We start from the raw sequence: 23950 nt of genomic DNA, 5'->3' as shown, positions 1-23950 counted from the left end.
AGACCCTTACCAGTTAGCTGTATGCTTTAGGCGGTCATTAGACACCTCATATAAACCTAAATCTACCTCTTAAGAGCCTAGTTCTAAAACGTTATTCAAAGGTGACATATTTTGAGACTGACTCAAAAAAAGCATCTCATATATTTGAATATCGCTATAGGATATAAGACAGATATCCAAGGAGAATATCCTGATTCGTTTGTTTCGACAGCAATATGACATTAAACATAAACTGATGTTTGCAACAGGGAGAAATTAGCAGAAAGCGAGATTTCCATCGGTGTCCCTATGATGAGCATCTTCCAATAGGTAAATAGTTATCTCGTTTTTTAGGTGTAGGTTCTTTTTTTCAAAAGTACTGAAAAACTTTCTCGGAAAAAGCATATTGAGCTGCGCTGCCGGCCTACGTCTGAGGTCCTTCTATCCTGATTCATCGAGCAGTGCATTACGCAGCAAATGTAGTACAATCTACTGGCAGGCGTGTGAATTGCCATGTCTACACCTGGGCAATCGCAGAGCTCGCGAGTACTACATTTTTTCTGCATAGCGCGTCATGTCTCGATGTTCTTATCGGAAAAGCTTTGAGGCTATCTACGCTGATTTTCCCACGAATCATCATTCTGAGGGTTGTCCTGTGTTTGAGATTCTCGTGTCTGGCTCAGAAACTCGTCATTATGTTCGAGTGTGTCCTTGCGCTGTTTAGGAGATGTAGAATCGGATGGTCGATGTTCTGTACACCCGACATTTAGGAAAACTGTTAATAGAAGATAGATGAATGTCGATATGTCGTGCATGCGTACAATAGCTTGCAACATGCATGATAAAACGATATTAGAATACCTAATACTGAACGCTACTACTCAACCTTTCCAGCCTGATGCTTCCAATCGAATTTGAGCGCGTTAAGTTACTACAGCTTCCACGAAAAAATCGCCCATATAGCGCTTATTCAGGGAAGACCTGAGTTCTATTATGCCCTCGATGTAGGTTTTTCTGTCTATTGGCAGTGTGTGTACATTTAGCTACAAGAATGAAAGCACAAATTCAAATAGACTTGGTATACAAAAGGGTATTTATTTCTGAGAAAAGGTGTTTGTTTATGAAGTGACAAAATTAATTTAATACTATCAGTTATTATTATTTGTTATTATCATCGTCGTCATTATTATTACTATCATTATTATTTGTTTTCTTCTTTTCTGTTTGTTTTTCTTCTATTTAAATAAAAATCCTAGTCTCTTATTCATTTGTATGCGCAATACAGTAACGAACATTGGAAAGACCTTTTAACAGCTTCATAAATATACCGAGGAAACATCTTTTTTCATTTTTACTCTCTCTGCGTATGCCACCGACTCGTTTCGTATCGTCCCGGATACATAGCATTATGAGTCAGCCTGGTGCCGAAGAATCATGTGTCCACGTTGACAAGTCCTCCCATGTGCCTCAGCGTGTCACACCGCATCCCATGTTTGTCTCCTTTTCTACTTGTGCTTCTTCTTGTTGTTACCGTTGCCATCATCTTTAAAACTTTAGGTGCGCGGAACCTGAGCACACCTCAGCTCCGGACACGTTCTGGTCGAGTCCTTCAAAACTTACCTCTTTCAATCTGTTGCATCGTTAGTATTTGTGTCGTTATCCGCATTACCGCCTTTGCCATCATCATAATGACAAAGTCTTTTTTTTTTGTGACTTCGACTGTCCCACGTCGGCGGTGAACACAGTTTGTCGTTTATACCTTTCATTGCTTACTACTAGCTAACCATTCTGAACGTTCAACGAATCCTGCCGGCTCATCTTCATGCTAACAGACGATCTAACTACTCGATGTTTGCATCTCAACGCCATATCTCAATCTCAGCAGCTTATTAAGCACAAAAGAGTTTTTCAATATTAGCACAAACGATCCACCAACGTCATCTTCGTCAACTCATCCTGCCCCTTTCGCGTTCATTTTTGATTAACTGATCTGCACGCGTACACGCTCAGCGTCTGGATTCGTATGCAATTTCAATCCATCTTACAAATATGTATGTATATATATTTTTTAGATATAATGTTTGTTTTCATGTTTATCTAAGCCTCTCTCTCCCTTACCACCTGTTTTTCATCTTCTATATTTTGTCGTATATGATGAATTCTTTCCCGACCTGACTGCTTGCGTTTGGCCGAAAAACAACTTGATCTATTTCATTATATTCAGATTGACACTATATAGTATAATCTTGGTTTGTTATGTTACTGGTCTTCGGGTATTGTTTGGGGTTGTCATTGCCGTGGTTGTTTTTACTTTTCACCACGACGCCTCATTCTGACAAGTCGATTAACAAGACTGGTCGTATTAACGCTTTTGGATGAGTCTGTTTGTCAAACACCGGTCAGTTTTATTGTTGTTATCTGTAAATCATTAATTATCGCCAATTGATGATAGATTTCTGTCAAATTAATGCCACGCTTATTATCATAACAGGTAGCTTCGAAATTTGTTTTTTACTGTTTTGCCATCCGCATCATTTAGGCTTGGTCTCTCGAATCGCTTGCTACTCTTGAACGCAAACCGCCTATACCACTTTCTTAGATTTACCATAAGCACAGATGTATCATATACTAATCTTTTTTTCTTTTATACCAATCGCACATCTGTCCTGTATTGTACCGTGCTTTTGTTTTTAGTGCTAGTGTTTTGTCCTTACAAGTGCCAAGTTATTCGAGATTCATATGGGGACGTTTTTCAGAATACACAAAATTTTATTTTGTCTTCTTTGCCCGCCCTGTTACGTTTCTCAGTTTTCCCTTTGCAATAACAAGAATGCTGAAAATTTCATCAATTAATCCATCAACATTCTAGCACTTCCAACCAAAGTCACCGTTCATTAGCTCCCTCTATCAGCCCCTCGGTTCTCATTGCTTTCGACAACTTCAGAACTGCCACAAAACATCGATGCACACAGAGAGGATGGACATGTTCTTGGCTGATTAATTTTCACAGATTGTCTGCTAGTTTATTTATACCTGAGTGTAATTGCGTTAACTTTTCTGCTAGTGGGTGTCTGCACATGAGCCTGTGTGTGTGTGTATCAAACGACCATACTTTCAAAAGGTTGGCTGGTCATTGTAGCTCGAGCGATACCAGCCGCTACGTCTGCAACTCATGCAATTGTTAGTCAGATGCAAGAATATCTGGTAAAAAAATGAAGCTCGTTGAAGCTTCGTTTTCAGTTTGTCGTGCATCATCAGCATCATGATCGTCAGCATCATCACTATCACTGGTCCTGCATTTTTCGTTTATTGAATTTTTTTCTTAGTTTTTTTTTTGTTTTGGCCTGCATTCGTTTTTCTGCGTCTGCTGAGTCCCGCCTATTTAAAAATTGATTTAGCCTCGCTCTCACGCCCTAATCGTAACGTCTGACGAAACTGATGGTGGTAATCACGGCTGACTGATTGCTTTCTTTATACTTTTCGGTTTATTGTCTTTGCTGCCTATCTATCTGTCTGTCTGCCTGCTGGTCTGACATTTGATCATTCCTTTGTTAATTTCTTTCTCGTTTTCTACTCAAAGTATCCTATATATTGTTTATATTTGTCATCATCCGTTCATAATAAAGTCATTTATAACAAGAGTGTCCCTTATCGTTTCTCATGTTTGTGTTACCAAGAATCACCAGGGGTAGTCTAGGTAGCCGTTAAGCTATAGTTAGCAAAGTAGTTACTGTTAGTTCGTTAGTACTTCTCTCTCTAGCTCATATGTTCTGCAGCATCGTGTCCTACACAAATGGCGTACGCGCGTCGTCGTTCTGTGCATTGGAACAGGTCGTCGATTATGCCTGCTACAGAACTATTTTTCGTCGACGGTGGCAGTGAAATCACCTCCCGTATGCCACCCGTATGTGCGCCTTTCACCTTTTGTTATTAAGCTGTTTCCCTTCAGCACTTGATTGCGCTAGAAAAGCCCACTTTATCACCCTTGCTCGTTTTCTTAACATATGATATTTCGTTGAGCAGCTATGTTCCTTTAGCAGTGGAAACCAGCGGCCCACGGATAGTTCAGCGTGAAAACCCACCTTAAAAGAGATCAAGGCCGGCTTTCCTATCTTCGCCCTCTATCACTGTTCTGCTGCTTCTTCTTCTATGTTTTCTGTTCATTAGCACTCGAGCTACGACCTGGGCAGGTGCTAAAACAGCGAGGCCAACCTGCGTTAATCATCCTTCAATCAATTAACCCGCAAGTAGAAAACGAATGGACTCAAATGTATTTGTTGCCAATTTTTCTGTCCGAGGTCGCATCGATCAAAACACACTGTCTGTGACAAATCAACGTGTCGGGCTTACTTGCGCTTTACTTTTTTTTCTATTCGTATTGCTAATGTTCATAATGCGGTGGTTCTCATAGTGGTGCGTAGCGCTAGCAGTAGTCAAGTGTTTTACCAACTAGGGAAAAAAGTTGCCAACCCCGCCCGGTCCTGAATGCATCAGCTATTATCATCATTTCTGATACGTCTATTAGAAACCGCCGACGCTCACGGCCATATCATATTGCCATTTGTCCACAGGCCTTCTTTGTCTACTTATTTGCTCACGTGGTCGCTAAGTTAATCGGCTGTTTGTTTTCGTTTGTGTTAGTCCTCTTACCCTCGTTTGATCCGACAGTCAGCTCGGTTAGAACTTCTTCTAGTTCCTGGCATCCTTATCGCCAAGTGTATCTCCAGCCAACTACCACTGCTAACTACCTTCATTGTGTCTCTAGTTATGAGGTCCTCCTACGATCCGGATGCTGCTGCGTCTTCTATTGCTGCTGCGGCTGTCGCTGTAGTGGTTATTTTCCTCCTGCACCTGTACCCCTGCGGTTTTTCTTCCCTGTTTCGAAGTCGTCGTTCGCGTGGCCCCGTCGTCTTCTCTAGCGCCTCGTTCGCCACCTGCACAGGGGCCTTTGGGGGTCCCACAAGGATCCTTAACATCGGCTCGCTTTATCAGGAAATCTTACACAGCTTAGAGAATTTGGTTCAGCAGTGGGTTGAGCGGCCGGTAGGGACCCCAGGGACCCTCGAGGAGTCCTCACGTGCGAAGGGGTGTTTCGGCACAGGCAGAAGCGATGCCAGCCACGTCCTTGAAGCAACCCTCCTGTGATGTAATAGACAACGAGACAGCAAAACGGCGGAACAAAAACAATGTGAACACGGAGACTTCAGTAAGGAAAATAACCAAAATCAAACATAACATACTAGAATTATAGTGTTATCATGATACTAAATATGGATGTTATTATTTTTTTTCTTTTCGACAACAGGAAAAGGGGTTCGGCCTGCGTTCAAGTTTTCCGCGCTCTGTTTTTCCCAGCTCCAAAGTGGTTGATACAACTGGTGGTGCCGACGAGATAATGCGTTGGCAAGATATGGCATGTAAAAAAAAGGTGGCCAAGCGGAGATAAAGCTATGCTTATCTCGCACGAAAATGGGTCTGTACGAATAGAAAGCAAACGTTTTCACAACCCGCTAATGAAGACCGAGGCCATAGCAAATACGAAGCCTGGAAGACACAAACACTGAAGATTCATCGCAGTTCACTAGGCAAATTTGCTTGATTCTATTCTAATATAGGACGAAATACATACGCCATTATGTAAGGTCTCCCTTGTATTTTGCCATTTTTTTTCTGTTTCACTAACATCAGGTTGCAAATGTGAATAGACGCAACTCAGACGGTTTAAACGTTTACGGTCATTATCCTGAACGAGCAGCTAAACTTTAATTTACGATAATCAACAAAATCTCGTTTCCGCAGACTGCTCGTCGTGACGCTTCGGTGCACGCTCGAATTTCTGCCAACCGAATTATCTCTCCAAAAGGCAAGGCTGCACCCAATTCACTTTGAAATTACGCCTTCCTCTTTCTCTGGGATATATTACTTGTTCTGAGGCTACTTCAGGTCCATGTTGTTGGTTTGAGAGCACCACGAGATCCTTCAAAATCGATACTAGAGCTTCTTGCATCTTTTTACGTCTAGTATCAGTGCCATGCGAAATCATGCGCATAGTCAAGAACTCATGTTTAACAGCTAAAAGTAATAACTAGCCACTTTTTTAGTTCCCTAAACCCATCAGAGAGGTTAGATACTTTTCCTGCTATTAACACAAACACATCTTGCGTGCATCTTCCGTGTGCGCACGCACGCATTTGAAGTAAGATATAATGCTACAGCATTTATATAAGATGATTCATAATTACAAAAGATACCTAGATTGATGGATACACGCTGGAAGATTTGCAATTACACCGAAGTTAACTTTTACGCCGACCAGAACTCCCAACAAATTGTTTCTAATAGTGACTATATGCAGAAATCTGTTAGGAACCGAGGAAATGTACGCGTGCTTGGCAGCACGACGCTAGATATCATTTGATTGCGAACTACATCGAATCGCTAAAAATAAGGAAGATAAAGGCCATTAGAAAAGGCAGTCGTTGATTGCAACTGCTGCGCGGTTCCTTCGAATGAAGTAGATGTACACTTCAATCGGACTTCGCTGGCTCGAAAACCCAATACAAAGATCCGCTATGATAAGGTATTTGTAACTCGTTTAACTACCGGTAGCTGTTGCAATGTAATCGTAGTGTCAAACGCTACTGCTTACAGTATAAAGGCGGACGGGGCGAGTTGCCTCGCCAGCAGCCCATCAATGGGTCAATGTAGTTTTTTCGTAGCGGAGGTTATTTTGCCGTACTCAATAATACTACTGCTACTAGCACAAACAGCCCCGGCACTAGCAGCCACAGCAGCAACTAGCGTGGACTAGATCGAAATAGTACTGAAAAAAATATTTTTAGGTCGTAAACCTTTCCTTAAGGCGCTGCGCGGCTACTTGTGGTGTTACTGCTATGTCTGTTGTGTCAGAAAAAAACGAATGAATAGACGGAACTCGCACGATTGGTCGGCTGGTCTGGAAGACTCTGTTGCGCTGTCGCTGCTAGTACTGCTTCTGAAAGTAGGGAAAGTTGGCTGCAGCCTTACTGGCATAGTCACTGGGTATGCAAGTAGGAAAAGTGGGGCTACGCTGGAACAGGCCGCGCCTGTGTAAGGGACGTGCGCTCGCTCAGACAAGAGAGTTCCGACCGGCAGCTTCCTGACTGAAGAGGTCGGCCTACGAGGGTTGAATAGCAGCAAGAGATTCTGCGGACCAACAACCACCAGATGACGCGTGACAATGGGAGGGACAACAGACAGAGAGGCTTCGCGTTACATCTAAAGTTTGAGTTGTGGAGTTGAATCCCTAAAGTTGGCATCCGGCGGCTAGAGTTTTCCGCCAGATCGGTTTTCCTAACCCCTAGCCTTCCTTTTACCCATACCCTTGACTGTAACTGCTCAGTTCGGGGCCACTGAGTACGAATTCGTTGACTCTATCGCCACGCCACACTGGATAGGAGTGGCAGCCATCGCTGTCGACGATGCCAGGGCTACGGTAGTGGTTAGGGGAGTGGTGAGGTGAAGCTGGACTTCAGGCATGCTGTTGCTGCTGTTAGGAAAAATATGCGGGTCACCGTTCTTGACCACCCATTGCCCAACATAACTAGCACACTTTAATCTTAGCTTCTCGGAATTAAGTCACTTTAATAAAACCGCTGTGGGAATTGCTGGCCATATCGAAACACTGCTATGCAATTGGCCCCACTGCAGTCCGGACAAGCTTCTCTATGAGCGTTGTATCCGTGGTAGCATGGATTACATAATCGTAGCACACGACAACCTTGTCATATAACTGTTTCTCGCTTATTAGCAGCGTCTATTACTCTTATCTCAAATCTATTACTCTTAGAGTTGCAATAGTACAGCGAAAGTCACTTTGATCGTCTAGCGATATACTACCGCCTACATATGCTATCATTGTTTGTTATGGCCACTTAGCCGGCGTGTGTATAGCCCAGTTTGGGATAAAGGGCCGGCCGTGTATGTAGGTATAAATGATCCACCTGTTTAGCGTTAGTATTTTTCGTTGTCTAAACTATGCCTTTTGTATTAGCGTAGTAGATTGCAGCGCAGACCAGGGAGCGGCCAAAAGCCTGCCTGCCTGCACTGCGTCTGTACGGTGTTGGTAAGGGACGTCTTGGCGATGTGAGTGCTGGGAAAGCTGGGGCATAACTTGGAAGCCCTTCTATCGATACCGTGATAGATTAGTGTTCCGGATATTAAATATATGCGAGCAACTCTTAATGACCACCGAGATAGGCAGACACAGAAGAGAAGAAAGGAGGAATATGGTGGTAGTTCTGTCTGTTGTTGACAGCTGCGACTGACACCAATTATCTCAACCGACCACGAAGGATGAGAATTAATCCTTCATCTTCTGGCCGTCCATCAAACGAAAACAGAATGAAGAAGAACGACATAGCCAAGAGACTCTTCGAAAGGCGGCTACTGGCTCAAATAACACTTTTCATGTGCTCGAAAGCACGTGACAATACGAGAGTATATTACTCAAGAGGCAAACCGTTATGATGCTACCCCCCTTAGCATTGCTTCGTTTCAAATCGTTCCGCAATGCGTATTCCGCAAGCCAGCTTTAGCATGTTCAGCGGTGGCGTATTTTCACCGGACAAAAGATACACAGACAACGTGACAATGATTATCCCGATTTTTCGATTCGTTTCCACGAATCGCGAGAAACAAACAAGAGTTTTCTAGTATTTTTTCTTCTCTATGCCTAATGTAACAGCCTAAAGGCGCATTGAGTTTACACGAACTTCGAAAGTAATCGATAACTGCGTCATGCTTTGACGCTCCAACATTTGGAAGTTATGTACTTCGATTAATATGAGATTAAATAATTGCAAAGCAGACATTATTTTGAAGCTTCTCACAAATAATATGTGCATATGTTTGTGTCTGTTACAAATTTAAGTTAAGAAGTCTTAAAGAGGCAGGACACAATTACCAGGTAACGCCTAATATGACATGAAATACTGTTGACCGACGGCTTCCAGTGTACAGATTATTCGAAATTTGACCGTCTGCTCTGAAAATGTTGTAATTATTCCAAGATGGTACATTTTTTTTCTCTCTAAAGAACGGTGTGTTTCATTTTTGCTTTTTCGTGTTTTTGTTGAAAAAGCACTTAAAAACCCTCTGACTAGGCAACAATATCGCCGACAAGCTGATACAATCAGTTCCGGTTGTACTTTGCATTTTTTGCCTCCTTTTTTAGTTCTTTCGCGTCCTCTCTCTCTCATACCCACACACACACACTTGTTCCTTCTCCCTCTTTGTCGCCCTTGCCCATATTTTGCCTCATAACTATACAAAGCGGCTTTAACTCGGCTGGCGTAGAATTGTTGTACCCAAGTCACATGCCTTGATGGCGGATCCGTTGGAGAGGGGCTGACTGCTCTTGAGCGGCTTCCGTAGATACGTGCGGCGGTGCATTTCGTCAACGTGGGTCAGATACCACGTCCCGCCAGACAGCCCGTCTAGGGAGCCACCCGGCGTGTGCGGAGCTGAAAACGGCAAACAGTTCACAATATAAACAATTTCATAATATCAGTGCTAGTGGCGTATTGAAAAGTCTGACCTTATAGCGTCCATAATCGACGTGGAACGTAAACGTAGTTCACGGAAAATATGCGTTGAAGCATTTGTATGTACATACATGCATGCATGTACGTTTATGAATTCCGCAAATTCCAGATAAGTATTTATAAATGTTGCCGACTGGCATATGGGTCCGTTAAAAATAACGTACAGGCATAAATATCCACAGTGTTCGACTATCCGTTACGTCTGTCTTATTGTTTCCTATTGTAACTAATATAATTGGAATAATCGTTCAAGTCGTCGCAGGTTAACGTACAGTGATTGAGAAATAGTTCAAGAAAGACGGCGAAACAAGAACTCACCGAGGTGGTGTGTCTCTTGGCGATGCTTCATAATAGCAGCGAAATCGGTGGGTGATACTTTGATGCGCTGCGCGAGGCGATCCTTTAGATCAGTGAGGCTGTCGTGGAGAGCGCGCAGAGGCGAGTCCTTGGTCACGTCGTCGATCACCCGCAGTGAGAAAAAGGTCGCGGCAGACCCCGAGCCATATGAGAACATGCCGAGCCTCCTACCCGCGATCGACTCAATTGGCGTATTGCCGAGATACGAGGCCAAACAGGAGTATAGCGATGAGGTGTAGGTGTTGCCTACCTGATTCGAGATGAGTAACGACGGTTTGGTCTTGCGTTCGTAGGTGTCTTTCGACAACGCGATGAACGCCTTTTCGACGCCCCGATCGAAAATGCTCTCCTCGAGTTTGACATCCTTGAACGGTGCCACCGACTGGTACTCTTCCCCCGTCGGATGCTGTAGGAAGTCATTGAGCACGAGTCTAGCTAGCGATTTTTGAACCAGTTTGCCGTACGGTGCGTGAAAGATGAGCGCGTCAAAGTCCTTCAGACGAATCTGGGCTCCTGCAACAAACACCGCAAAACCGGGAATGTCAAACAACGTGTTAACCCAAGTAAGTCGCCGACACAAACAGAGCACAACAAACACACTTACATGTAGGAAGGCCCAGGCAAGACAGGTGACAGCCTCACGTAAGACGAAAAACGAAAAAGAGCTACCAAGCGAGATAAAGAGACCGCACGAACGCATACACCTACAGACTTGTTTGTATACACGACAAGTGTAGACGCCATTGATGCCGGCCAAGCCAAAGCACTGGATGTGCTAACCTCAACACAAGCTTAACAAAGGGCTGTCTTTCGACAAAAAATTTGCAACTGCGGCTTGCTAGAGCACGCAGTTGATCGGTCCGCTTCGTCCTGTCTCGATAGTTACTCTAAATTGTTCTCCCAGTGGATGCACGATGGCCGGATTCTTGGCGACATTCAGCTAGCCAGCCGGACTGTGCTAACTTTCGCATTCCTTGCAAGCATTAGTTCCCTGTTATCCCCTTGCCCCTGCGTCCTCTTTCTAGAACCTTCGTGCTGCTTGTATCTCTTTGCTAGTCCAAGCCGGCGACCACATGATGCACACTCGCGAGTCATACAGGACAATGATCACAAGGTCGGACCATTCAATGATACATCTCTTTTCGATGTAGATTCTCTTGGATCTTCTCCTCTAGGATCTCCCCCGTTCATCCAGCTAGCCAGTAAAGCTCCATCCGGCCATTCAAGTACCCCTTCGCTGTCCACGGGCAATCGAGGCTCTCACGGGTTCTGTTCCGTTTGTCTATTACGTCTCATTTCCTCATACCACAAAAAAGCCTTTCTCTTTCTCGGGAGACCGGGGAATCCGCCGACCGCAATATTTCGCGGCGACGCCGCCATCGCCACTGGCGCAGCTGCTTTTCATGTCCGCTCAGCCATCCTTCTCTGACGCGTTTGTGCATTCAAAACAGTTCATGATAGCGACAGTCGATCTGAAACCAGCATGGGAGATTCTGCAGCTGCGTCCGCTAGATTCTCCCTCTGCGTCGCGACTGCCATCGTTGTCAGAACAGATATCCCTTCAGATCACAGCTTCATCGCATTCTACTCCTGTATCATCCGGTGACAAACTGATGGAAAGGAGCGTTGTGGCGAGGAGCAACGCAGCCCGCAAAACTGTTGTGGCAAATACCAAATCCCCACGGCCCCCCTATACATATTTAGTTTTTCTTCGAATAAAAGCCAGTAGTGAATTCGTATGTGTTAAGCCAATAACAATATCAAAGATGACTGGAAACCCCCACTGGCTAAGCTAGTTAGTTTAGCTTAAAAGCATGCTAGCCCAGTATATATACTTTCACTCTTCTTTACAGTCAGTCCACAGCTATGCTGTTATTGCGACATCAATTCCTCGTATCAGAATGGCTAGTAGTTTTATAGTTGAAGAGTCGAGCCCAAGAGAAGTGTCGTTGGTAGGGTGGTTGGCTGACAGACGCTAGAAACCAAGTGATGTCGCACAGATACACTTTCGCTATAGATTTCTTACTTCACATACGAGACGTCGTACGCACCTTTTTTATTTTACTGCCTATACAGCTGCTACTGCAACTGTGAATAAGCCGGAAAGCAAACGGGCCAACAGATTAACGGGACGGTGGGATAGCAGTCATCGTACCGTCGCTTCCGCAGCAATGACAGAAGAGTGTAATACTTAATTTCTTCTTTTGGACCAACTGGGCCGTAGCCACGTAAGAATGGTCGGACCAAGCGACAAACCCACAAAGCAAACGACGTCAGTTTCGTTCCATCTAAACGCAACTACGACAACTTCGCTCCGATTCACCAGAAAAAGGTAGTGCCTAGTCAGCCAGTCACCTTTAGACACAAATGTAGACGCATGTTTTCCTTGACAGCTCAACAGATAATAATAATCAACAATAAATCCAATCTAAATTTGTGAGCTTGTTTCGTTTTCGGGTTAGCCAGCTGCAAGTCGACGACGTTCATCACGTGTCTTAAGTTTATTCCGACGAACAGACGCACCCGAGCGGCAGATTGACTTCGATTGTCTCATGCATGAGGTAACGAAGGGTATTGCAACTGCTGTTCCCTTTCTCATCGTATTTTTGCTAATGTTGACAGCACGAACAATGCTTTACCACTTGTACTCCCAGACAACGGTCATCGGTGGCGAGGACAACTACACGCCCGGAAGGCATCGGAGATGTTACCGCTGTTGTTGGCGAATCTGCTTGCCGTAGATGCTAGTACGCGTGTAGGAGGGTAACGTTAAAACCACGTTTGAAGAACACGACAAATTGTCTCGATAAAGCAGGCAAAGGCCCAAGCCAATTCGACGAACAATACGTTCAACTGGCAGCATACACATACATACGGTCCTAACCGCAAGCGCTGCGTTTCTCCTGGGATCGTACGTATATTCGAGACTAATTCACGCTGCCTCTGTGAAGACACATAGATGGGGTCAAGTATTAAAATATCGATTCTAATTACTACGAAGTAATCCAATTCACACTGAGTGTGAGCATTGACACAGCACGTCAACGCCTAGATCAAATGTAGGCGAACAGGTAAGACGTGTAGATGGAAGATCCTCGTAAGGGCCACATCGCTGCCAACAGTTTTCTAATGTGACGCAATCCGAGCTCCTATGCTTGCCTGTCAAGTTATATCTGTTCCGTAGTACCATCCTGCTTAGGATGTTTGTGTCCGCTTAGCGAAACATGCACAAGTAGGATACAATGCTTTGTCTACAAGTTCTGTTCTGTAGCTTCTATAAAGGTATGTGTGCATGGGTCTGCAGCATGAGCCATTACCACTAACTACTCAAAGAGCCGTAACAACAATGGCATCAATTCTTACCCGGTTTTTCATTATGCTGAAATGTCGATATAGTACTCACCTTTATTGATCAACGCAAATTTTCGGCAGTATCCCTGATAGCACTTGTCGAGCGCTCGCGAATAACATTCGACAGAGAGCTTTCCGTCAACGGTTGGGTATTCGGATTGCATATCCGGCTTGTAAAAGTCATAGACGTGAGCCATATGTGAGGCACGGACCCCACGCTCCAACACCAGAGGGGCCTGAAATCAAACCAGAACAATGGCAAATAATACTAGTTGACGTTTTGAAATCTTCAAGTATACTCAAAGGATTGAAGATCTAATAATAGATTCCGGTTCCATCAGCTGCAAAGTGATGAACTGTACATCACATCACGGAGCTAGCGAGTCACATGTGGTGCGCAAGCAATTTGTCATCCGCCCCCAAATCCTAAAGCCGTTTTTTCAATTTTAAGTAAGTACCGGACATGCCTAGGATGCTCCTCCTACGGTTAGCGTATACCATCAACTCATTATCCATTTGCTTTCCCTTCTTTTATCTGTTAGCCATATCTCTGACATGTCCATGAATGCCTAGATTTTTAACACAATCTAACCTCAATTTTAACTGCAGGCCTATCAGCAGAATTAGGAAAGCCCTGCTCAAGTAACAGCTCGCCTGGAAAGCAAGAAACCAGTCCTGAGGACACTTCAAAAGTGGCCGAGTATAACTGGCTGGGTATGAGGTAAGGATTTTCGTCGCGTGAATCGGGCGACCTCTACGGCTTGACAGGACTGTCATTCCATTAATAAAAGGTAACGCTTCGACAAAGCGAGGAAACAGGACGAAGGTCGAAAAAGAAAGAATTCACTGATCGTTGTCTCTCTGACCGTTACCCCTGGTTAGTGGCGTTTCCTTTGCACCCAATTGATGTTAATCAGCAAACTCGTCTGAGACGCCCATTTCCCGATCCACTATCGGCCGTCGAGTCGTCGATTGTCTATTATAGCCTTCTCATTCCATTCTCTCTTTAGTTGATAGCTGGCTTTCGTAAGAGTAGACCAACATAAGAACAGAGCCTGCTGCCCTGCTAGAAAGGTTTCTTCTAAGGTTCCGTTCCGTTTCACAACTTCTTGTTCAGATTCGACCTTTCTTCATTACTTCAGCGTCTTCCATAGAAGAGGGCAATATTCGAAGGAGAACATTGTGAAACTTAGTAGCAGCATTATTACTGCTGTCGCTTAGCGCCGCAGTGCATAGATAAATTAGACGAGGGAAATGGCTTTCTTGCGAAAAACCATTAGGGGGGAAATTTTGTACATGAAGAAAGGATAGGCCGAAGCTGTCAAGAATATGGTCTATGTTCAAGCTAACGTAAGTGTTCGCAAGGCAAGAAGGTGAAGTATGAGTAAAACAGTTGACGGGGGAAAATTCAATAATCGTTTGATGATATAACGAAGCTGGAACGTTCTCGTGATTAAACGTTGAAGTTTTATGAAACTCCAACAAGAATTAAATACGATCAGGAGCAAGGTTCTACTAAAATAGTATCTGCCATTGCAATGGCTGAGCCCAAATGATCTTCCAAGCGTTGACCCATTTAGGCGGTGGACGGAAAGCCGCTGTCCATTTGTCACGCTACAAGAACGGTGAGGGCGTCGATAAAGTGGTGCGACAGAATCTCTCTTAAAGGCATAGAAGAGGTGAAAAGCATCAACTTCGCCTGTTACAAAGGCCACAAGTCACCCGTCTTATTGACTAGACCGCGCACACGAACGCTAACAAACAGCGTTTTGTGATATGCCTTATATGTATGCCTACGGATCTCTTTATAAATCGAGTCCGCGGGTATGTTTGAAGAATCAGATAAATGGCAAGTCAAATAAAATGCGCTAACCTAGAAAAGACCTAGCGTATCTAGATAGTCTAGATAGTCCAAAATGGAAAAAAGCCTGTAAGAGTGTCTTTTCTTCAGAGCATACACACAAATCAAAGTACTTCCAAAACTCCTTTTTGATAACACGAGACTGTGGACACGAAGCCATTCACGAACACTTGTAAGCCACCCGCGTGTTTATGTATGCATACACTTAATGGCCTTTAATCATCATGCGATATAGCTATCGCACAATTAACATACGTGTATATACAACACAAATATATAACGACATGTTAAGTCCAACAAGATAGGGAGTTTGTTGGATTCCAAAAAACATGATACTCTAGCCATTATTAGTCGTTCAACACATCTCTTGGGTTGTTGAGGCCATCTTTGTTACATACGTACCTTGGGTTTAACAAGCATTGCGACGGCTCCGGCACCTCCCGTGGGCCGAGCGGGTCCCGTTGCGTAAATGGCGATGTCCGCCGCCACAACAAGCGCCCAGCGACCGTCCCACGCGGACGATTCGACCCAGGCCGCTGCGTTTAACAACGCCTGGGTTCCGCCGTAGCATGCGTTTGTCGTATCAATACCTGTCGATAAAGTAACGTGCATTTTTAAAGAAAAAGAAAGAGTTGAGTATATAAACAAGGAAGTCATCCAAATAAGCTCTTACCTTCATTCAAGCTAAGAGAGACTATTAAGAGCTATTAATAAAAAGACACTGCCATTGGAAGGCACTAGGGCCAGTACTCAAATTTGTTCGCTAGTATGAGATATTAGCAACGTTCAGTACTCAATTACTATGATATATTCTATAATTTAAATAAGATCGTACAAGAATCCACGGTAAAACATTTGTGCTAAACGAGCCCTGCTGCAAATGCACGGATTTATAATGTTTGGTTCTGGGTGTTGGGTAATGTTTGGCTGTTTGGTTCTGAGTTCGAGATAAATTCGCTAGAGTAAGCTATGTAAGTTACACGCTTTCTTTAATCATTTTTTCAATCGTACACCCTACTTTGTCATAAATGTTGCTATGTGGGGACCAGCAAGCTGTCTGCTGGAGTGCTTTTCCGTGTTTGCCTTTTTCATTAGAACTGGTTGATACGGAAAGGTGTGCTTTAGAGGGTTCGTCTAACCCTGGATAGGAGGGGCTTTCAACTGCTGTGATCATATGAATTTATTTAGCTTTAATTATTATGTAACTAAAGCAACTAGTTGCTCCGAAGGGTTTTTTTGTCACGAACGTACAAAAATTCATGGTGTCCAGTACATCATGTATGTCAGTTTCAGGTTGCTACGTAAACGTATTAATCCCACGTGGATTTAAATTAGTTTTTTTTTACTAATAAAGAAAAGGATTTGTTTGTTGATTTCCTTCCATAGGCCGGACTAACTTTTAAAAAGGCATAACGAACAGAAAACAAATAGCCACCATCAACAGGGCAAGAAAGCGCCACGTTCTAGGAGTCATTGCATAGACGATGCATCTAACATTTTGCCTCTTTGTATCTTCTATAACTTGCTCTATTATAGTATCAGCTGCTTCGTACCTCAAAAAAATGACGGAACCATAAACCACACTAATCAATTACTTCCATTTTCCATTTTTGTTATCTAAAACGCACGTGTTATGCCATTGAATACCAATGTGCCATGTGGAACATAGGAAGTTCAGCATGCACCCTGTGGCATTTACTTTGTCCCATATTTTCCTTGTGGTAATTCTCTTCTAATCCGAACTTGTCGCTTCGTATGGGACCCAAGACGACGGTTGCTTAGTTAGTCGACACGAAACGAGAAGCAGCGTTGACGAAGTGGGAGATCATCGATAGACTAGCGGCGATATTGCTGTATAAAGAACAAAAGCAAGGCGGCCTATCGCTGTCCAAACACTGGCTTTGGGGATGTCGATTGTCGAAATTATATGGAAGGCTGGGTTTAGGTACTACGGAGACCCGGCTAACTGCCGACACCTAAGTCGAGCTGTCAAAGAGAAATTGCACGCCTACAAACCTTCTTCGCCTTGTTATTCCTTTAAGCGGAGCAGCAAATCAGTCCGTCATCGCACTATGTATCATACTGAACGTTATTTGTGGCTACCATGCTATCCCCATCGAGTTTGCCACTAGTGCTGCAGCCGCCGCCGTGCGTGGCAGACGATGTCGATCGAAGGATGTGATGTTGGTCAAAGCGAGCATTGTTTGCACTGTACGTTCACTAGCCGTGCCTTTAGCTTTCTTGTAATCCTGATTTTGCTGGACAGAGCGCAATGTGCCTGTCAGAGTTAGTATTATTGCCACCGCGTTACACCGCGTGCAATCCTGTAGGCCCGGGGATATCGGCCTTTTCTACTGGTACGCCCACCCGCACATTCGCTGCCCCTGCGAGCCCTTAAGGTCTGTGAATGAACGTGAAGTTGTTTTGACCGTTTTGCTCTCTGCTAGTTTACTTGAATCGCCTACTTTGTCTCTCCTTCAGCCCCCGCTACTATCGATATTTCTTAAAGTCATCGACCGTCAAAGTTTCCGCCAGTCTGTGCTCGTAGACACCAAATGATGTTCGAGGAACGGCAGGCAACGCATGTGGGAGCGAAACTTGACGACCGGTTCAGTAAATACTCAAGTGGGATAATCCTACTGCCGACGTACACTTTCGGCTTTGACATAGAACCGTTACAAGACGTTACACAGATATACACAGAGGTAGATCTCAAAATTTGTTTATCTCAAACGTGAACGCAAACACACACACACACACACACACACACACGGAGTATATTCCCTTTCAAATGCTAAAATAAACGCTAGTAGTAGAACGTTCATCTCTGAAAAGAGTTCAAACTTTTAACTGATGCCACGCATCAGATTGGTCAAATCTCATTTTCTTCTGTGCGGTTTGTACAAGTGGTCTTGGCGCTACGCCATAAGGACAGTGCCAGTTGATCCTCCTCTTCAGACATCAAGACTCCTCTTCAGACATCAAGCCTGATTTTTTTTGGTCTCGAAGAACAACCAATCGTGAATTGCAGTGGATTTATGGTCAAAAACCCAGCTGGCTATTACTGCAGCAGCGTAGCAGCAGACGAAGGACCTGAAAGACTTGTCGCCTCATTAATAGTGCACACGGCTGGTATTCTTACAGGAGTTCCCATCTCCAGACAGCTTTGGAAATTAATAGCTATGGCATCAGTCGATTGGATGGTGGCTGATGTTAAGCGACCCAGCCATAAGACAATGCCTATACATTGGTTATGATCACTACCGAGATACTGGTGTTTAATTTTATGGCGGTTGTTTTCAGGTATGCATGAAAAAAGAAAGTATGGTCAGTATATTATTTACGTGATGGCGAAGGTAATGCGGTAAATTGACCGTTCAGAGGTATCTGACAGGAACTCGAGCTTAAAGATGCTGTCCTCCGCTAAACTCCTTTATGAATAACCTGAAAGTTAGGTCTAGGAAGACGTTTCTTCTCATCATTGATTATATGTATACGAAGCCAGAATGTAGTCCAAAGTCAGTGATATAAAGTGCTGACAGTATGATTTGCATAATCATCATTAGAATATACCCGTTCCTCTTTGCCTCTTACATTGAAATCCTGTTCCGTCTAACCTGTGTCCTAAGTTTATTCAATTGATATTTTATAAAATAACTAAATGAAAATAGCATCTACAACAAAGTTGCTCAGCGATTATATCATGCCTTCCTGTCTGTTTGCGCAGAAGGACACTGAAGAGTGTTCATGCAAAGCTGACTGTTTTTGCCGGCACAGCTGAGCTACCAACTCGTTACACGTATTAGGTGTTTGTAGTAGCTTGCGTCAAAACGCATAGTCCTGGAACCTCTGAAGTCCACTGCTGAAATGGCATATTCGTTCAGAAGCTCACCGACAGATTTACCGCAGTCTGTTCCGCATCAACGACAACGCCAACTTCTAGCCGTTCCAATGCCGAAGCCAATTTGATGGAACTTTGGCCACGATATAAAGCACGAACAAACGAAAAAATAAAAGGAGAAGCATAACTACTACGACTACTTTCCCTACCGGTCGCCTATATTCACTGTCTTTGCACCTATTTATTGGCACTCGCTTCTCGGGAAATCGAGTGGCGAAGATCTGTGCCGGTGGACTCGGGTCCCAAAATGCATTTCGGCCAGAAGAAAGCCAAACGCTAATGTACGCCACGACGCGTGTTACTCTCCTTGCGTTTCGTGACGGTGGCGCAGGCGGACGTTAGTGCTATATTGAAACTTCTTCCGCCAACGCCGGCGTCGTCGTAAAACTTTTATATCGACCCATAGCGGTTGGATAGCGTTAGACGCTAGCTATGTAACATTGCTAATACCATGTGTGTGGTCTGAATATCACCAACGGGAACAGACGTCGCAACCAAAGACTACAGAAGAGAAGAGGCTGGTCCTAAGCAGAAAATGACCGACTTCGACTGGACTAATCTGAACGCGGAATGGTGGAGCCAATGTTCGTACAACGTAACCAGCTCGCTAAATATAAGTAGAATCCTACCCGCGGACCTATTCCTCTCTTTGCCCACTCGCCGTAAGAAAATAGGTAGCATGAAGGCAACTATATTCTCGGCGCATGAAGTTTGCCTCGAAATTAGTAAAACAGCAACGTCAAAAAGCGCTGATAAAAGTACCTGTTTAATTATATGCATTTGTTTATAGTACGTAAACGACCGCGCCTCATGCTGAACCGGAGAGTAGCAGCGCAGCGGTTCTTGAATTTGCAGCCTCTTCCGTATGCCACCGAGCGAATTCGGTTGTGTATAGAGAATACTTGTATGCGCCGAAGCCTCCAGCGAGAACGCGAAGAAATACCCCATAGTCAATGAGGGCAAATTTGCGGAAAAGGTGGTTGGCGTTTTATGACAATCCGCTGACAGACAGCTTGGCTATACGGATAAACGTCAGGGGCCAGGCGCCTGCTTCGGGTACGCTAGACAGAGTAGGATGTGAGGGTCAAGTGGGAAAGTCGATCGTAGTCGAAGCCAGCTGTCTTTGGACAGAAGAGTCCTTCTACTTCCCTTCCGTATTGACCACATATGTCCTGCCTATCTCACAGTCTTCCTTTACTGTTTTGTCTTCTTTTTACTGCTGCTCTTCGTTCGCCACTTCCAAACAGTTCAGTCTCGACTGAACAGGAACTCGGCTATACTTACCAGGCGCTTTGGCCTCCACTGCGGCCGCAACCACCGTCAAGTGAGTCAGGCTAGTATCAGCAGTCTATCAAAGCTTGGAGGCCTACGATAAACAAGCTCAAGGGAGGATGCCAATGAGGCAGCGAGAAGGAGGATCATAAAACCGTGGTCATCATCGTCGCATCGCCTTCCTCACAGCTGATTAGAGACTCGGCCAATTCATTCCGACAATACAGTCAATTCGTTTTCACGCGGTTAAAGAAAAGACGAAGAGTGTTAACAATCCAGTAGCGACTGTTCCAGTTTGCCTTTGAAGAATTAATTTAGTTTGTTTTTTTAGTATCATCTGGCTGGAAACGTTGGATATTTCGAGAGGTCCCCAGAGTACAGAGAGCTTCGAGGCTTTCCACGCGCGGGCTTCCAGAGACGGGGTGATAAGCTACTGATAGAAGCTGCCGAAGCGCCTTGGATAGGAATTGCGACGCGCGGCTTCGTTCGTTCATTGGTCAGCAGAGTAGCCAACTGAAGACAGTAGCGTATGCCGCTATTTCAATGATGAAGGTCACGCTGCTAACAAAAACAGGGGAGTCATTTATTTAGCAGTCTTTCTTTTCGCTGCGTTGTTCTTTCTCGTTCTGGTAACGTTTCGATCTTATCATCTCGCTGGAACGGAATGATATGCCGTTCCTCTCGGTAGATGAGGCGGCTACGCTTTGTAAAGATGAAGAAAGCCTTTAAAGAGTAGTTTCATGGGGTTGATGCTTACAAGAATTGCGGTGAAAATACTCGGATTTGCGTAGCAGCAGAGGTACAATAGACATTCGAATTCATCTCCAGACTTCGGCTACACCTGCCGAACGACTTTGCTGGGAACGGTCCGTTCGATATATCATTTTTCCTCTCCTAGCAGCAAGTAGGTTCGACGATCAAAGAACTACCCCCCTGCCAACCATCACCACTGAGCTGGTTCTTATTCAGTTTGCTTTGTAAAGAAGGAGGCATACGAAATAGACGTTACGGCATTCTTACTGTTTTTCTCAATTAATTATTTCAGATAAAAGTAATCTCTGTTACCTGGATCGAGATGGCGCAAGAAGGACTTCCATATGGAAACGACTATCATTGTATTATACTGCTGTTATATTAACGCTCGCTCTGTTATTGAATTGAAGGTACTTCTGAGACACGCAATCGTCAGAAATATGCTCTTTTGCATAGGATAGCTTGACCATTACTCAAACATATGCGGATATCTTTTAACGGAACATGGACAACACGACTTGTTTTACAAAACAAAGTGACTTCTGTGTTAGTATTTACTCACCCTCTACGTCGGTGTTGTCTCCGAAGAGTTGCATGAGTACGGTCTTGACTGATTTAGATTTATCGACAAGGGTTTCGGTGCCGACCTCCAATCGGCCGATCTGTGAGGCAGCGACGCCGGTGCGTTCAAGAAGCCTCGACACGACGGTCAGGCATAGCGAGTGAATGTCCTCACGATCATTGCAGAAGCCCATCTTGCTTTGCCCAAGACCCACCGTATATTTGCCCTGAAATAACGATAAAAGCGAACAGAATACTAAGAGCCCGATGTTGCACAACAATGCGCCTCAATGTTGCAGGTTAGTCTAGGCTATCGTATCTAACCGGCATTTGTTATTGCCTGCCACCTCGCACCGTTGGAGCATATTGCCATCAACTATTTTCTTCGAACGCTAGCGGGCGAGTACGGCGAGCAGTCCGAAGATGAGTATTTTTAATAAAATGTGAGATTTACTTTACGGTTGTGAGCATAGTATGTTAATAGTTTACTAAACGTAACCGTAATGCTAGCTATCGTTAGCTATTTTATTTCTCATTTTGTTCTCAGATTGAAATTCACGCCGACACCGTCCGCGCCCTTCATTGATTGATTCGCCGCTCAACCCTATGCTGATTTGCTATAATAGTTATATACCATTTGGTATAAGAATACCGTATAGAGTACGCAAGTGCTCAAAGACATGGGAAGAGGCTAGAAAGATACAGCGCACCCACGTACGTTGCTGAGACAGGCCAGATTTGTTACTAGCTAACTACAGTGTCACTTTACACTGTGATGAACATGTTAATATGATTCAAAATATTCAGGGACACACACATACGCATAAATCATTATCATCATCATCGTCGTTGTCGTAGATATCGCATGCATATAAGATGACAATGGTCCACTACGACTCTTATTAAGAACGCCTAGTTTTTATCGCCCCCCCCTGAATTCCCCAAAAAAATATTTGCTTATTGTTCGTCTATATTGGACAAGATCAAACATCGTAAAAACTAATTCGTTCGTTGGCGTTCTAATAAAGTGTTTGTAAGTGTGAGCGAGGCCTTACCGGTGGCCACATTTCACACCACTAAGAAAAGGAACAGTATCTAGAATAGGTATTCGGTACATTAGACACTATACCAACTGATGGTATTTTTTGGGTTTCTGAACAAGAAAAAAAATTCAGCTGATAAACTTATTGTTTTTTGGTAGTAACAGAGCTTAATATCCTGCTAAATGTCACTTTCAAAGGAGTTAGCGAATTTCGATATTGGAACAAAATAATCAAGAGACAATGGGTTTTTCTAGGAACGTTTATGATACTAATGATCATCTCAATAGTGTCTATTCGTTCTCGGATATCTATGGCTGTATATCGCTGGATAACCTTGTGTGTATGTTCGCATCCTTATTGAAGTGTAGCAAAACTCAGCTGAATCCCTTTAGATGAAATATAAATATAAAGATAATTGACGCTGTTATTGGATGAAAATGAAGTTCTACGATAACCTATTTTCCAGAACCCAAATTTGTCCTTTCTAATAAATTGATTGCAGGCTGTGAAATAGTACTTTTCGCATTCGCTAAGTCCGTAAGCAAAAGCATTGGTTTGAACTAATTAGCGATATTCAGTTTCAAACTGCTACTTGTCGCCCTTGTGAGCTTGATGGGAAGCAGAAAACCAACAACAGGTGAATGGGTCACCTCGCCGCGACCCAGCTCGTTATTGTGCCTTGAACGGAGATTTCCGACTCTCCAATTTTCCCTGCGCAACACTGCTACATTAGCGCCACAATTTATTTTCTACCCATGGTCATCCAGCAGCAGCCCGGGGTCTTCAGATACCGCCATAAAGTTAACTTCTTTACAAAATACATCGACGACCAAAAAGCAGCTTAGCAAGCCATAAACAGAGGAGACAGATATCAGTGTCTCGGATATCTCCCGCGTAGTGGTTCATTAGTTTTCTTGCAGGCTTACAGCCAACTTTCGCGGTCACTTTTCCGTAGGCGGAAAGCTGCTTGCTATAAGAGTCTTGCATTGTGTCAAACTGTACCGTGCTCCCCATTCCAACGCTTCGCGCAATGAGCTTGCTGTGAGGTAAGTAACTGCTGGAGCTGGAGAGCAACTGCCAGCTTGTTATGCCAGCACAATTGTCCCCGCACCTAATGCGTTTGTCTGCCTCGTGGTAAGCTGCGTAGAGAAGGCTATACGAGGGTGTGACGTCAACAGCAGTAACAACAGCAGTGGCAGCTGCTGAGTCGGCTGTAGCAGGGCCGGAGACGTGCACAACTCGTGCTGGAAGGGACAAGCGCAACGAACGCGACAACGAATTTCCATCG

The 23950-nt window shown here is 44.2% G+C and overlaps 2 protein-coding genes across 11 annotated transcripts in view; one reads left to right on the top strand and one right to left on the bottom strand.

Moving 5' to 3' along the window:
- Positions 1 to 1049: 1049 nt before the first annotated feature.
- The window catches only part of Hmgs (hydroxymethylglutaryl-CoA synthase), a 130402-nt gene continuing 107501 nt past the window's right edge, over positions 1050 to 23950 (bottom strand). For all 7 annotated transcript variants that reach the window (XM_022851429.2, XM_022851427.2, XM_022851424.2 and 4 more), the window contains 6 exons: positions 21621 to 21846; positions 15535 to 15722; positions 13324 to 13507; positions 9882 to 10433; positions 9340 to 9482; positions 1050 to 5118 (listed from right to left, as the gene is read on the bottom strand). In XM_022851429.2, coding sequence (XP_022707164.1) covers positions 5053 to 5118; positions 9340 to 9482; positions 9882 to 10433; positions 13324 to 13507; positions 15535 to 15722; positions 21621 to 21846 — 1359 coding nt within the window. In that variant the 3' untranslated portion in view covers positions 1050 to 5052. The remainder of the gene's footprint in view (positions 5119 to 9339; positions 9483 to 9881; positions 10434 to 13323; positions 13508 to 15534; positions 15723 to 21620; positions 21847 to 23950) is intronic.
- The window catches only part of LOC111270940 (uncharacterized), a 39106-nt gene continuing 25551 nt past the window's right edge, over positions 10396 to 23950 (top strand). The window contains exons 1-2 of one of the 4 annotated variants that reach the window (XR_015315125.1): positions 10398 to 10483; positions 21351 to 21610. Coding sequence is in view for 1 of the 4 variants with exons in the window: in XM_086972707.1 (XP_086828833.1) it covers positions 10460 to 10483 (24 nt within the window). In the remaining 3 variants the exon portion in view is untranslated. Of the gene's footprint in view, positions 10484 to 21350; positions 21611 to 23950 lie in introns of those variants that run through there. The other 3 variants (XM_086972703.1, XM_086972706.1, XM_086972707.1) reach the window with 3 other exon arrangements.

The sequence above is a fragment of the Varroa jacobsoni genome, unplaced genomic scaffold, assembly GCF_002532875.2.
Source record: "Varroa jacobsoni isolate VJ856 unplaced genomic scaffold, vjacob_1.0 contig00207, whole genome shotgun sequence".
Taxonomy (NCBI): Eukaryota; Metazoa; Arthropoda; class Arachnida; order Mesostigmata; family Varroidae; genus Varroa; species Varroa jacobsoni.
The sequence above is the reverse complement of the archived record's forward strand: the minus strand, read 5'-3'. Positions and strand labels throughout refer to the sequence as shown.